The 14,567-nt window shown below is 39.0% G+C and overlaps 1 protein-coding gene across 2 annotated transcripts in view; it reads right to left on the bottom strand.

The window, feature by feature from the left end:
* Positions 1–3,353: 3,353 nt before the first annotated feature.
* Positions 3,354–14,567, bottom strand: part of CRISPLD1 (cysteine rich secretory protein LCCL domain containing 1) — a gene marked incomplete at its 5' end in the record, with an annotated part of 38,240 nt that continues 27,026 nt past the window's right edge. Inside the window, 5 exons of one of the 2 annotated variants that reach the window (XM_081111668.1) lie at positions 3,354–4,491; positions 7,796–7,926; positions 12,515–12,590; positions 14,290–14,362; positions 14,457–14,500. In XM_081111668.1, the coding sequence (XP_080967794.1) occupies positions 4,440–4,491; positions 7,796–7,926; positions 12,515–12,590; positions 14,290–14,362; positions 14,457–14,500 (376 nt within the window). In that variant the 3' untranslated portion in view covers positions 3,354–4,439. The remainder of the gene's footprint in view (positions 4,492–7,795; positions 7,927–12,514; positions 12,591–14,289; positions 14,363–14,456; positions 14,501–14,567) is intronic. The other variant, XM_081111669.1, reaches the window with a different exon arrangement.

Below are 14,567 nucleotides of genomic sequence, written 5' to 3'. Positions count from 1 at the left end.
ATTAATATGGTCAAATTAAAAGGGCATATTAAAGACCATTATTTAATTATTACCAGGATAATTGCAGGGAACTTCCTGGAGGATTTCACACTTACTGAAGTGCTGAAGGATAAGTAGTGTAGTATAATAGATGCAGTTTCCCCAAGGTAAATAACAACAAAAATGATTACTATGTTATTAATAAAAACTAACACAAATTGAGCACATACTCTGATGTTCTTTTAAGTACATGACATGTAATATCTCAATTGATTCTTAGAGCAATTCCTAAAGGTATTACTTATCCCACTTTTTAAGATGAGGTAATTGAAGCATTGAAAGTTGAGCAGCTCACTCAAGACCACACGTTGTGTAGAAGAGCATAGAAAATCAATATGGAACAAGACTACAGAGGTCTTTAAATCTATAATAATAAAAGCATAATATGGAGAACCAAGATGGCGGTATAGGTTAACGCCGGAGTTTGCTGCCTTGAACAACTACTTCAAAAGTGAAACTAAAAAACGGAACGGACATCACCCAGAACCATAGGAACGCTGGCTGAGTGGAAGTCCTACAACTAGGAGGAAAGAGAAACGCATACGGACACTCAGAGGAGGCGCAGTGCTGAAGTCAAATTCTGAGGTGCGGAGTGCGCGGAGCGGGCTGGCGGCGGAGGGCGCGGTTAGCGTTTTCAATCGGGAGGGAGTCGCAGACTCTGAGCTCCAGATCCGGGCGAGTCTTTAGGGACCCAGACTCAAACGGGAGAAGCGGGACTGCCTGGCTTCGGTCAGAGCCAGTGCAGCTTTCTCTCCGAGGTTTGCAGCGGGTACTGGGACTCAGAGAGGCAGAGCCCCTGGGGACAGGACTGAGAGCCGCCATAACTCTCCGGCCCACCCTGTTGATCCTGTGCGACCCGCCCCGCCCAAGCCCTGCACAGAGGCATTTGCCGGATAGCCTCAGGCAAAGGCTAGATTAGCACCTCCCTAGAGGACAGAAGTTCTCTCACTGCAGACACAGCTGATTCTCACAGCCACTTGGCCTGGAGGTCAAACCCTCCCTGGTATTAGCTACAACAATCAAGGCTTAACTACAAGACTGCGCACAAAGACCACTAGGGGGTGCACCAAGAAAGCATAACAAAATGCGGAGACAAAGAAACAGGACAAAATTGTCAATGGAAGATATAGAGTTCAGAACCACACTTTTAAGGTCTCTCAAGAACTGTTTAGAAGCCGCCGATAAACTTAATGAGATCTACAAGAAAACTAATGAGACCCTCGATGTTATATTGGGGAACCAACTAGAAATTAAGCATACACAGACTGAAATAACGAATATTATACAGACTCCCGACAGCAGACCAGAGGAGCGCAAGAATCAAGTCAATGATTTGAAATGCGAGGAAGCAAAAAACACCCAACCGGAAAAGCAAAATGAAAAAAGAATCCAAAAATGCGAGGATAGTGTAAGGAGCCTCTGGGACAGCTTCAAGCGTACCAACATCAGAATTATAGGGGTGCCAGAAGATGAGAGAGAGCAAGATATTGAAAACCTATTTGAAGAAATAATGACAGAAAACTTCCCCCACCTGGTGAAAGAAATGGACTTACAGGTCCAAGAAGCGCGGAGAACCCCAAACAAAAGGAATCCAAAGAGGACCACACCAAGACACATCATAATTAAAATGCCAAGAGCAAAAGATAAAGAGAGAATCTTAAAAACAGCAAGAGAAAGAAACTCAGTTACCTACAAGGGAATACCCATACGACTGTTAGCTGATTTCTCAACAGAAACTTTGCAGGCCAGAAGGGAGTGGCAAGAAATATTCAAAGTGATGAATACCAAGAACCTACAACCAAGATTACTTTATCCAGCAAAGCTATCATTCAGAATTGAAGGTCAGATAAAGAGCTTCACAGATAAGGAAAAGCTAAAGGAGTTCATCACCACCAAACCAGGATTATATGAAATGCTGAAAGGTATCCTTTAAGAAGAGGAAGAGGAAGAAAAAGGTAAAGATACAAATTATGAACAACAAATATGCATCTATCAACAAGTGAATCTAAGAATCAAGTGAATAAATAATCTGCTGAACAGAATGAACTGGTGATTATAATAGAATCAGGGACATAGAAAGGGAATGGACTGACTATTCTTGGGGGGGGGGGAAGGGGTGTGGGAGATGCGGGAAGATACTGGACAAAAATCGTGCACCTATGGATGAGGACAGTGGGTGGGGAGTGAGGGCAGAGGGTGGGGCGGGAACTGGGAGGAGGGGAGTTATGGGGGGGAAAAAGAGGAACAAATGTAATAATCTGAACAATAAAGATTTAATTAAAAAAAAAGCATAATATTCTAATTAGTCCAGATGTCCTTCTGGACATCCTTCCGAATGAAGCTGGGGCTGGGGCTGCTAAGGAAGCCCAGGTCCCAGGAGCCAGAGGGAAGCCGGTGCCAGCAGTGGGGGAAGGAAGGTCTACTCTTGTACGAATTTTGTGCATCGGGCATCTAGTGCTTTTATAAGATGATTTGGTTTCCTTAAATGATGGCCACTTATAGAAGAGAGTGATTCCAGTTAAAAAAATTAAGGATGCAATGTAAAGGAATGGAGTTTAACAAAATGAGGAGACTCCAGTGGAAACATTGAAATAGTATGGGAAATTGATGATAAATATCTGAACTAGGGACAATACTAAAATCCTGGCTGAACTGAATGGGAGAAGTGAGAAACATGAATCTAGCTAAAGTTTAGATTTCAACCATGCTGTTCAAGAAGGTATAATGAGTCATTTGGAAAAAATTTTCCCACCAAATTTGCTTTAAGTTTTGAAATGTTTAATATATAAGTGCTTAAGTTTGGATTACCTATGTTTTGAACCATTTAATTCCCAGCCAATATTTGATAACTAATCATGATGTACATTATCTTTACAATTTGTTCTTGAGCAGCTTTGTATACGAGGTCCTCCTTTCTTTTCTTTATTTTATCAATCTTTCTTACTTTCCCTGACTTGTGTAATTTATCTCTATATTCTGCTCCTAAACACCTACTCATTTACTTTCTAAAAATATTTAGAGTATCTATTGTCTTGTCCATTCCTTTACAATCATTTTCTATCTTCCAGATTATTTTCTTCTAGTTTAGAAATTCATTTCCCTCATTGTATTCAAATTTTCCCTTAATAGAATATTTCTAAACTTATGATCATCTCTCCTTTCACATACAAATACCTACTCAGGTTGACTTTGCAGACTTTTGGTATTAAGGATGTTATTTATATTAATGTCAATAACCCAAATTTAAAAGATAACAATTTTGAAAATTAAAAATGATTACTAAATCAAAATAAGGATGCCAAAGAGACTGAAAATAATAGTTTGAAACATGATTATTTTAATATGTATACAGGGAAAGAGTAAATTCACCAGCAGAAAAAAAATACCAAAATTAACATTTTACAGATTTTTAGTCTCAAAGCACAATACATTTTTCATAGAAACAAATATATCACCATTATAGGTACCATAATATGGCAACATTTATACACACAGCCATGTACCATTAGGAAAATCAGTGGCAATGGTGATGCAACACATTAGTTCATCTTCGTTCAACGTTTGCTATGATACTTCCTGGCCCGCAGGAGTATTTGCCAGGATATAAAAGAAAATATGACGTCAGTGAGAACAACACACAAAAAGCTCTGGCTACCCATGCTTACCCCTTTGTTTACTGTGTGATACAAGGAATGTTTCCCACCATCGCTCTTGACTTCATTGCATTTACTACAAAAGCCATTCCCAGGGAATCAAACAGACTAACAGATTTATGTGGATATTAAGGAATTTTTTTATACAAACAAGAAGTATAGCACCAGGACTTAGTATCCTATATGCCTAAACTTAACAGAAGAAAAAACTATACAGATACTAAGTGGAAAATAATTTGAGATTATTTGGAGTAGGTAATGGCATAGTATTAAGCTGGGGAGAAATGTAATAACACCGTTTCTTTCATTTTAGAGTTGTTATTTTTGTCACTATTGTTTTTAAATGTACCAGATGATTGTCTGAGGGCCTTCACATTCAATGTTTAGATTCATGTTATTAGTGGCATATACAAAGCACCATATAATATAACATATAAAATGTAGAACAACCATGACTATGTAATTAACTGTAGAAATAACTGCTAAGAAAATATAGCAATATTTAACACAGGATTTCTAAAACCATTACATATCCATTACTTTTTCCAAAGCTAATAATGTCCCATGTTTTATTTTACAGACTTTGTGTATCAAGATTTATATGCATTTGGCATTTTTTTTGGGGGGGGGGGTATGGGGGCAGCTGAAAATAGTTGCGACCTTCTGTACAGTAATGTTACAGTTTTATACACTTCAGAAATATGGCATTTGGGATAGTCTTCACGCTCCTCTTCCAGGTGTTCCTCCTCACACAACAGCAAATACTCTGAAAGCCTTTCCTCCTGGAGGATTCTGTAAACTGCAAAAATATAAATAGTACATTGATGTCACCTCTACATATAATCCCTCAAATAAATCATGTTTTCTTATGACAGTCAAGTAAGCCGCCCTGTGAGGCCAGATGGTCACCTGTCTTAGGCTGCTGTAATTTATAGTTATTGGAAAGCTAGAATGAGGATGACATAATTCTTTTTATTTTAATTTTAAAAATATATATTTGTTATTTTTAGAAAGGAAGGGGGGGGGGGAGAGAGAGAGAAACATCATTCAGCTGCCTCCTGCAAGCCCTCTACTGGGGATGGAGCCCACAACCCAGATGAGTGCCCTGACTGGGAATCCTACTGGCAACCTTTGGTGCCCAAGATAATGCCAAACCAACTGAGCTATGTGGGCCAGGCAGGAAGTGAGACATTTTACAGTCTTCTGCTGAGGACTCTTATTCCATAACTTGCGTGTGTGTGTGTGTGTGTGTGTGTGTGTGTGTGTGTGTCTGTGTCTGGCATGGGTTCTGTAGGTTTGCACCTTCGTGACCAATAAAACCTTGAGAATGATGACACAATTCTTTAAATCTTGGTTATATGCTGAGCTGCAAGTTCACTAAAGAAACTTAAGATGCATAGTAGTCATAATAGTATTTTATATCGACCTTCACCGATTCCAGATCTTGTTTTCATAGATTACCACCTCTGCTTCCAACAGAGCAGCTCGCAGCTGCAGTGCAGTTTCCCCGGGGGCATACTGAGATGCTGCTATTCAGTGCTGAGACCCAGCTTCACTGCCTGACTGCCAAGGTCAGATAGGAGCGGCAAGTGAAAAAGATGGTGCTATTTAAGCAATACTCTGCAGCCCTAGCATTAGCATTTCCGAAGTCTGACAAAATTTAAATTTTATGGCTATCATATTCATTAAGATTTTTTAACATCTACAGTTTCAAGAAAACTCTTAGTGAGAAAATTTAATGGTCAAATCTGGAAGGTCCTAAGAATTTTTTCATTAAAATGAAAACACACACACACACATACCACTCAATCTCATTTTGGAGATATTTTAAGACAAGTGAAAAGCAATACAGAATCATGCATTTTACTCTTTCTTAAATTACTTATATTTTATTTGCCAATATCAATCAAGGGATGTTTTGTTTAAATGCCTAAAGTTTAAAATATATTAATAATGCCATTAATCATTATTTATTCTAATCAAATGTATGCTTTTGAAGTCTGATTGTGTACAGGATTTTTTAAATGACAATATTTACACAACTTTTTTAAGCATATAGTTTTCCTTTCTTAATGATAAAAAGGACTTTGGAGACCAACACAATAAATGCTAAAAGGGAGATAAAGTAAAATTCCTTGTATATGTTTATTCATGTATAAGAAAAGGGGAGAATTTTAGAGTATATTTAAAAAAGGTGTGCACACACCATAAACATAGGAGCCAGGTTTTTCACAGAAGCTGATGGCCACTTGAAAGCGATTTTATCCAGAGGACACAGATTGACTAAGTTCTAGAAGTGAATGTATTTTCTTTGTACACAGTGATAATACTGGGAAAATGCAGATTTCTGAGCTTACAGATCTAGCGTAAACCTGAGCTCTGAGACTGGCCAGTTACATGGCCTTGGACATACCACGTATCCTCTCTGAGCCTCAGTTAATACTCTGTCAACATTAGTGTTGACAGAATCATCTTTATAGTGCTGTTGGTGGAACTGCGTTAATGTACTTGAAGTGCCCAGCAGCATCTGGGGAATTCGTAGCAGATTCTCAGAAATAAGTATTCTCAGTCTTACTGTTTAAAAATAAAGTTAAGAAATATGACAGGTGACCTGGCTGGGTAGCTCAGTTGGTTGGAGGGTTGCCCCATACACCGGGTTCAATTCCCGGTCAGGGCACATACCTAAGTTGTGGGTTGGATCCCTAGTCAGGGCATTTATGGGAGGCAACTGACCCATGTTTCTCTTGCACACCAATATTTCTCTTTTTCTCTCCCTCCCTTCCTCTCTTCCTTAAAAATAAAAAAATTAATAAAAACATATCCTGGGGCGAGGATTAAAAAAAAAAGAAATATGACAGGTATAATGAAACTACATCGATCAGCTCAGCTTATGAAACTGCTTATCAGATTCTTATCACTCAAGAATCGACTATATATCGTATCTGCTTAAGGAGACCATAAGCCAGGCTGTAGAGAAGTCACCTTGACATAGTCTCATCTGAAAACAGATGCTAAATACAAATCAGTCTTTTCATGGAGACGGCACCCCGATGGTTCTGTGGAAGGCAATCCTGGCCCTGCAGGGCACACCCTTCGGTATCCTTTAAAGCAGTGGTTCTCAACCTTCCTAATGCTGCGACCCTTCAATACAGTTCCACATGTTGTGGTGACCCCCAACCATAAAATTATTTTCATTGTTACTTCATAACTGTAATTTTGCTACTGTTATGCATCGTAATGTAAATATCTGGTATGCAGGATGTATTTTCATTGTTACAAATTGAACATAATTAAAGCACAGTGGTTCATTACAAAAACAATATGTAATTATATATGCGTTTTCCGATGGTCTTAGGCAACCCCTGTGAAAGGGTCATTTGACCCCCAAAGGGGTCGCGACCCACAGGTTGAGAACCGCTGCTTTAAAGGAACCTTACTAGAACGTAGACCTTCTCTACATATGTAAAAGTTAGGGGGTATTCTGTATCTATACAAAATATATGGGATTGAATACTTCCATAAGTACCAGTGATTTGACAAATCACTATAGGTTCTTTCAACTTTTATTAATACTTGATAAAGTAAGCCCCATGAATTTTCTCAAACCACCAAAATATATGATACTAATGAGCCAGATACGCTGAGATGACCTGCAAGAGTTCACTTATGTCATAGGAGGCACCCAACATCCAATCAAAAAGAAAATTTGGCTCTGGGGAAAACCAGACTCATTGTTTTTTGTCAAATATTTTGTCAGATAACTGGATTAGAGAAATATTCAGTGCCTTGCTCATCTAGGAGGAATTACATATAAAAACCTAATCTAGAAAATCCAAAAGAGGATGAAAGCTATTTCCTCATTAGAAGATCAGCTAACAAAAGAGTGGTTCTGACTTGTAATCCGATTTTCATTTTGATTTTTGTAAGCCTGCAGGAGGCAGGCACCTCTGGTACTACGGCCTCTCCCATCCCTGGTAAACCTCCTACTGCCATCAGCAAAGGAAACGCCGCTCGGCCACTAACCTCAAACCCACACAGAAATGAGCTGCTCATAAAGCAAGCACAAAAGGATAGAGAGATTACATATGTGATTGTGAGTGTACCTTTCTGAGAAGATTCCATTCTGAAAAGAAGCAGTGTAAGCCTTTCTTCGGTCCACGGGCATAACGTCCACGTAACCACCGTGATTGCGAACCACCCCGGCATGGACCGCTGCTCTGCAGATGCTGGACAGCTGAGGGGACAAGGAAGGACCTGCCGTTAGCAACCCCCTGTGGAACTCGTCTGCTCGCTCTTCCGCTGGACTGGGTCGCGCTGACCTCTGTCTCTCCGTGGATCCTCGGGAGCAGCAGCGGGATGAATATGTTTTGTGCAGAGAGGAATGTTTCAAAAGTCAGAGTTAAAGCCATTTCTGAGCCCATCTGAGGGCAGAGCTCAAGGGTGGCTGCAGTGGTGAGAGCCCTCCCCATCTAATCTAGGGAAGGCATGCCATCCAAATAAAAGGCTTTCTCTGTTGTTGAAGCAATAAAATGCAAATCAGCTCCTTTGATCTTTTCTGGGCCTATTGATCATTCTCAAATCTCCGCCTTTGCTAGTCCCTGCTGGAGTCACTCTGACCTAATGTTCACAGACTGTGTTATCAGAACCTCATTTATCTTCAGCTTGACTTATAACAATTCAACATGCCTCTGTATATCTCTATGGTCCCTTTTCCAAGATACAGGTATATATTAAATGGGGAGTTTTTCCCTATTAAATAATATAATATCTTCAGAGAAAATTTTCCCCAAACAGTACCCCCCCCCCCCCCAAATATGAAGAACAACCACAGCTTCCACCTAGATGTACAATGTCTATAGCCACCCCCGTGTGAACGTCTGACTCAAGGGACCAGGACTGTCCGCTCTGTGATCATTGCATCGTGTCAGTTACATAATATGAATTTCATGGGATTTCCATGGAGGAGAAAATTGTTGTTTCAGGTCCGGCACTTTCAAATTTTTTAAATGACTGACTCTCTAAATTTTAACATTTGCTTTAATGCAAATGTTCTGCCGAAATTTGTCAAGATAGCTGCGTACAGCCGGAGGCAATCCCACACAGAGAAACACCAACTGGTCCAGCACGAAGTGACCCACCTCCTTTCCCCACGGGCCTGTTCTGGTCCCACTGGTGTGCTCTTCTCTCATCGCCACGCACATGTGAGGGGCTTAATGTGCTTTGCGAAGTGCATCTTACGTGACCTTGCTTTATTACTGTGCTCTGAACCTTGCGGCATCCGTCAGTATTTATTAGATCAGAGAGCCAGAATGCCAAGCTGGTTAATCCTCTTCATGTTTTAATCAGCCACAAAAGGCTATATATCTAAACCCCACATCCTTACTCTCAGGAGGCATTTTATCCATCAGTTAAAGTCCCTAGCTGAATTAATATTTGTATCCAGTATGGTTCATAACAGATGGAATTAAGAAGAATTCCTTACACATTTCAGTATTTATCTTGCTCCCTCAAAAGAGGCATTATCAGCATTTTTTCCCCAAGGCAATGGAAGTGCTTAGATAGCACTTGCTAAATCCAAGCATGTAATATGTTTTGAAACTATTGCTTTGCCCATAACTATGCAGTCAGCAGGCATTCCGATTTGAGTTCAGAGATCAGAAGAGATTTTCTGTTCATGTCCACACTTTAAAAGCATTAATACATCATGGGGAAAAAATTTATCTGTGAAAACAGTGGAACATTTTTAATGAATGCAAGAAGTAACTTCATCTGTCACAAATGAGAAAGAAAAGCTGACATCAATAAAACATATAAGTTGTAACTCTACAGAGGAAAAGAGAGGAAGGTGGGGAAGGGAAGAGGGAGAAAGGAGGGAGGTGGGTAGATTGGTTCTCATCTCTCCATATCTTGCATTTACAGATGTAATACATTTTGTAGTGGTGGGAAGATTGGCAGGTGATGGTTGAATCTCTTTCTCTGCACTTACCAGTAATAATAATCTTTATATTGCCAACTTATGCTTAAAAGGATTTACATAATAATACATAATTATCTGCCCATTTCACTGAAGAAGAAAGATAAAATGATCTCAGGATATAAGTCCTAACAAATCCTTCACTCTAGCAAAGAGATTTCTTATTGCTATAGGGCTGTGGAGGCTATTTTGAAAGATTTTCAACTAAAATGAAAAGTTTTGGTGCTTAAAGATACAATCTGGAAAGAATGATTTCTTTGAAACTCTCTGATGATTCTAGATATTCTAGATATGCTCATTCATATATACAAATTAATTTATTTTTTTCAACAAATATTTATGTGCAAGTTATTTTCTTCGTTTCTGATGTTACTCTGTCCTCTAAGTCAAGTCAGGGAGCCAGCCTGTCTTGATCACAACTGGGCACCCATCAAATCGTTGATGATAAAGTGATGCATGAAATGCCCAGCTGCTGCCCTCGAGGGACTTAAAAACTAATAGAAGAGGTGGGGAAACAATCATAATACCTCACCGAATCAGCTAAGTGCTAATAGGAGAAAACAATGCAATAGGGTTGAAAGAAGGGCAACATTATCCGTGGATTAGGAGAGAAAGTAGCCATAATTTAGGATGTGAAGAGTGACCATGATTTTGACAGAAAGTTAGAAAAAGGATGTTTTTGGTTTTTTTAAACAGAAACAAGAAGATACAAACAAACATGAGCACCAGCAAGTTAAATATCAACAGGACATTCAAGCTGGAGATAGCACACTGCAGAGCTGGAGCTTGGGGGAAGCTGATATGTGGAGAATAATTTCAAGGTAAAGCTGACCTGAAAGAAACGCTTGCATTTAAAGGAACTCAGCCAGAGAAACAAGCTAGTAACATACATATTGCAGACCACTCTTCACAGTCGCATTTCCATAGAATTCAACTGAACACATGCATCAAGATTATTGTTTCCTAAGAGTGATTTTGTAATTCCCTGGTTTAGAAATCTGTAATGGTTTCTTTTCTTTCTTTTTTTTTTTTAAATATAGTTTATTGATTTTTTTACAGAGAGAAAGGGAGAGGGACAGAGAGTTAGAATCATCGATGAGAGAAACATTGATCAGCTGCCTCCTGCACACTCCCCACTGGGGATGTGCCCGCAACCAAGGTACATGCCCTTGACCAGAATCGAACCAGGGACCCTTTGAGTCTGCAGGCCGACGCTCTATCCACTGAGCCAAACCGGTTAGGGCATGTAATGGTTTCTAAATGTCTGCCACACAAAATCCAAATTCATCAGCATGCATTCAGACTGTCCATTTATGTTTCAAGAGCTGGATCCCTCTGTCACACTAAATTGGTTGTAGCCTTTTCAGCTTCCATTCTCACCACTGCAAAGCAAACCTATGTGCTCTGCTCCCTTGCAGCTTATGTGGTCTCCCTGCATGTCTCCATGGACGCCATTCACCCCACCTAGAATGTGTTCCTTAATCCCCTTTTCCAACCCACGCTTGAAACCTGGCTCAAGAGGCACTCATCCGTACCAAAGCCAACACAGTTCAAATGCCTTGTCCGATCCCAAGAATGCCATCTACTACAGCACCCCTCAACTGGTTTCCTTTTGTATGAATTCTAGCATATTATCTGTTTGTCATTCTATGCTACTTTGTAAATCCCCCTTTGGCAGTGAAGATATTGTTCATACATTGGACCAATTATTAATAATCCAGTGTATATTTCAAATGCTGAAGAACCAAAAGGAAGATTAAAGAAAAGCAAAATGCACTTTGCTTCCAAGAATGCCTCCAGACAATTTCATTAAGTTTGTGATATAAGATATATGGGTAGGATATAAAGAAAAATTTAATCAAAATAAATTATTGTGCACCCCTATTTACATATGAATATTCATTTCTCAGTATTACTGATCATTAACTCTTCTGAGAATATGTATGTCAGTGCAGAATCTGTTTCCTTATTCTGTATAGTAACACCTCCCACCCCTTTTCCACGGAGGCCGCACTTCCAAGACCCCTGGTGGATACCAGAAACCACAGATAATACTGAACCCTATATATGCTATGTATTTCTCATATATACATACTAGAGTAAAGTTTAATCTATAAATTAGCCAAAGTAAGAGAGTAACATCAATAATAAAATACTACAGTCATAAATATGGACTGTAATATGTTATGCAAATGAGGTTGTGATGTCTCTCTCTCTCCCCTCTCCCGTCACCCCCGTAGAATATCTTACTGTGCTATGGTCATCTTTCACTTAAAGGAGCACTTCAGGTTTTCTCTCTGGCATCACTACTCTTGCACTTGGGGTCGTTATGAAGTAAAGTAAGGGTGAGTGGAATGCAAGCCCTGCGATACCATGACAGTTGACGTGATAACAGATCCAGCTATTACGTGACTAACAGGAGGGGTGCATCTACATTATGGAGATGCCAGGACATCAAAAGACTTCATCAAGCTACTCAGGACAGCATGCAATTTAAAACAAACGAATTGCTCATTTCTGAAAATTTTTTATTTCTTATTTTCCGACCATGGTTGGCTGCAGGTAACTGACACCACGGAGTGTGACACCTTGGACAAGGGGGGCAGCTGCAGTGTATGCGCCCACCCAGAATGAGGACAAATGTAAGAATATACTGAAGCAGTTTCATATAGCCTTCAGTGGCACTGCATTTAACAAACACTTCTATAAAGTAGTTAATAAATTAAAACGTGTACATATACACATTTAAATGTGTATGTATGGAACCTATACATACATGCACATACAATACACGCAACACATACACAAACTCACGAATGCTGAGAACTGCATAAAGTAGGATACTTACATCAGAATAAACTCGAGTTCCAATCACACGAGCATAATGTGGATTTGCTTGCATACAGTTACGAGGGCAGTATACCCTGAAAAATAAATATTTATTTATGCATAGTAAGTAGCTGGTTACTACAATCTTTGTTATAACTAAGAAGACAGACGTGCTTATACAAAAGTAAACTCAGCATTCTAAACCCTACTTTTTTTTTCTTCCGAAATAGGTCAAATGTAAAAAGACACCTTTGCTTCTGTTTACACTAGACACTTCCAGCCTTTGGCACAAATGTGTTTCTTTTCTTAAAAAAAAAAAAAAAAAAAAAAAATTGCCAAGAAGGTTTCTAATGTAGGACTTCAAAGCAGAAAGAAATACCAGGAAGTAACTCTAAGAATCCGGGTGTTTGGTATCTAATGTGACTGTAGAATTTACTAAACAGATAACTGGGAAAATCTGAATCATTGTTTGACTCGTAGATCTCATAGTTTCTTTTCTCTGTGTTCACATCCTAGGTGTCTCATCCAATTTCATGGTTTTAATTATCATCTATAAACTGTTGATTTCCAAATATTCATCTAGAGTTGAGGCCATCATAAATAATTGTTTCTTCATGCTTGTTTTGAGTTAATATCCTTTCATTTATCTGCTCTTGGAATTCTCTCTCAGAATAGATTCTCTCTCAGAATAGATATATGCCTCAACTTATTTAAGTGATATAAAATTATAAACAAATGCACCACAATATGGTTCCCTAAAAGTCATAAAATACTATATAAAAAATACCATTATGAACTAATTTATGCAAATATTAGACATTTTATGAGAAAAAAGAAGAAAGCCTTTGTTTCACTGGTCTGTAAAAGAAAATGGGATCGGGGACTTCACAGACTAATTAAGGTCAAAATCATGCATAAATCATTATTTCCACTGATTTGTTATACTGGTGACAGTGAAAGTTAAATTTTACAAAAATTATATCATTTCCCTTTTGGGGAGGTAGGTATTTCCCTTCCTGAAACAAGTGAAAAAAATAAAAAACTTTTTATTAATATTTTACTTGAAAGATCTTTTCCTTTCAGAACAATATTGCTATAGATTGTTCCATGGGTATAAAATTACCATTTACTGAGCATCTCCTCCAGGGAGGATTCATGCTGAAAGGCTCCACTGTGATCCTTACTATTCAATCCTCATAAACCTGTCACAAGCCTGAGAGAGGGCCTGCCATAATAATGACATATAAAATTTTTCCTTCTCTCACCATATCATAAGGTTAAAATTTCCCAGATTTACTTAGCAGTCTGTTTCTTCTTTCTATAAAGTACAATGTATAAGTACAGGGGTTTGAGATAGTTGAAAAAGAAATTCTACAACATTTTCTAAGATTATAAAACACACCATGATCTTCATTAAATCTGTGAGCCTCATGAGACCAAACTAAGTGAAATGCTAGTAAGAGGAGATGATACTTTTATAATAAACATATTTGATCCGTGTTTATAGCAGCCTGAACAGCCTGAGCCAGATGTCTGGTACACATGTGAACACTCTGATCGCAGGCACAAGCCCGCTGCCCGAAGAGCGGAAGCTACTCCAGCACTTGGGGAAGAACACTAGGAATGTGTGGAACTTTGTGACAGCCCATTGCTGCCTGCTGCCTAGCAGTTTGAGATCACACACCCTTTGAGCCCTAGAGACACGAGAATTTCAGGCAAAACCAGTTATCACAGGATAGACGCACCTTACATGCTCACTGGTAAGCAAGAATGCGAACATTTAGAAAACGTTACCTTGGGCAGTGGGAAGCCGGTTTATGAAATGGACAGAGCTGTTCCACCGTGGTCTCACAGGTGACAGCCTGAACTGCAGAAATCAAACACAAACAAGGAGCAAATTCTTTGGAAACAGTAGCACGCAACACAATCATAAGAAAGTGAAATAGAAAAAAAGTGCTAACCTGTTACTTTAGAGACCGTAAAGGAATTAGCAGACTGGTATTTGCTGAAGATGAAAACAAAAAATGTCAATCATCTACACTAATAAAAGACAAAGATGCTAATTGACCATA

This window comes from Myotis nattereri (assembly GCF_964212035.1).
Source record: "Myotis nattereri genome assembly, chromosome: 17".
Lineage (NCBI taxonomy): Eukaryota > Metazoa > Chordata > Mammalia > Chiroptera > Vespertilionidae > Myotis > Myotis nattereri.
This window is presented reverse-complemented; position numbering and strand designations above follow the sequence as displayed.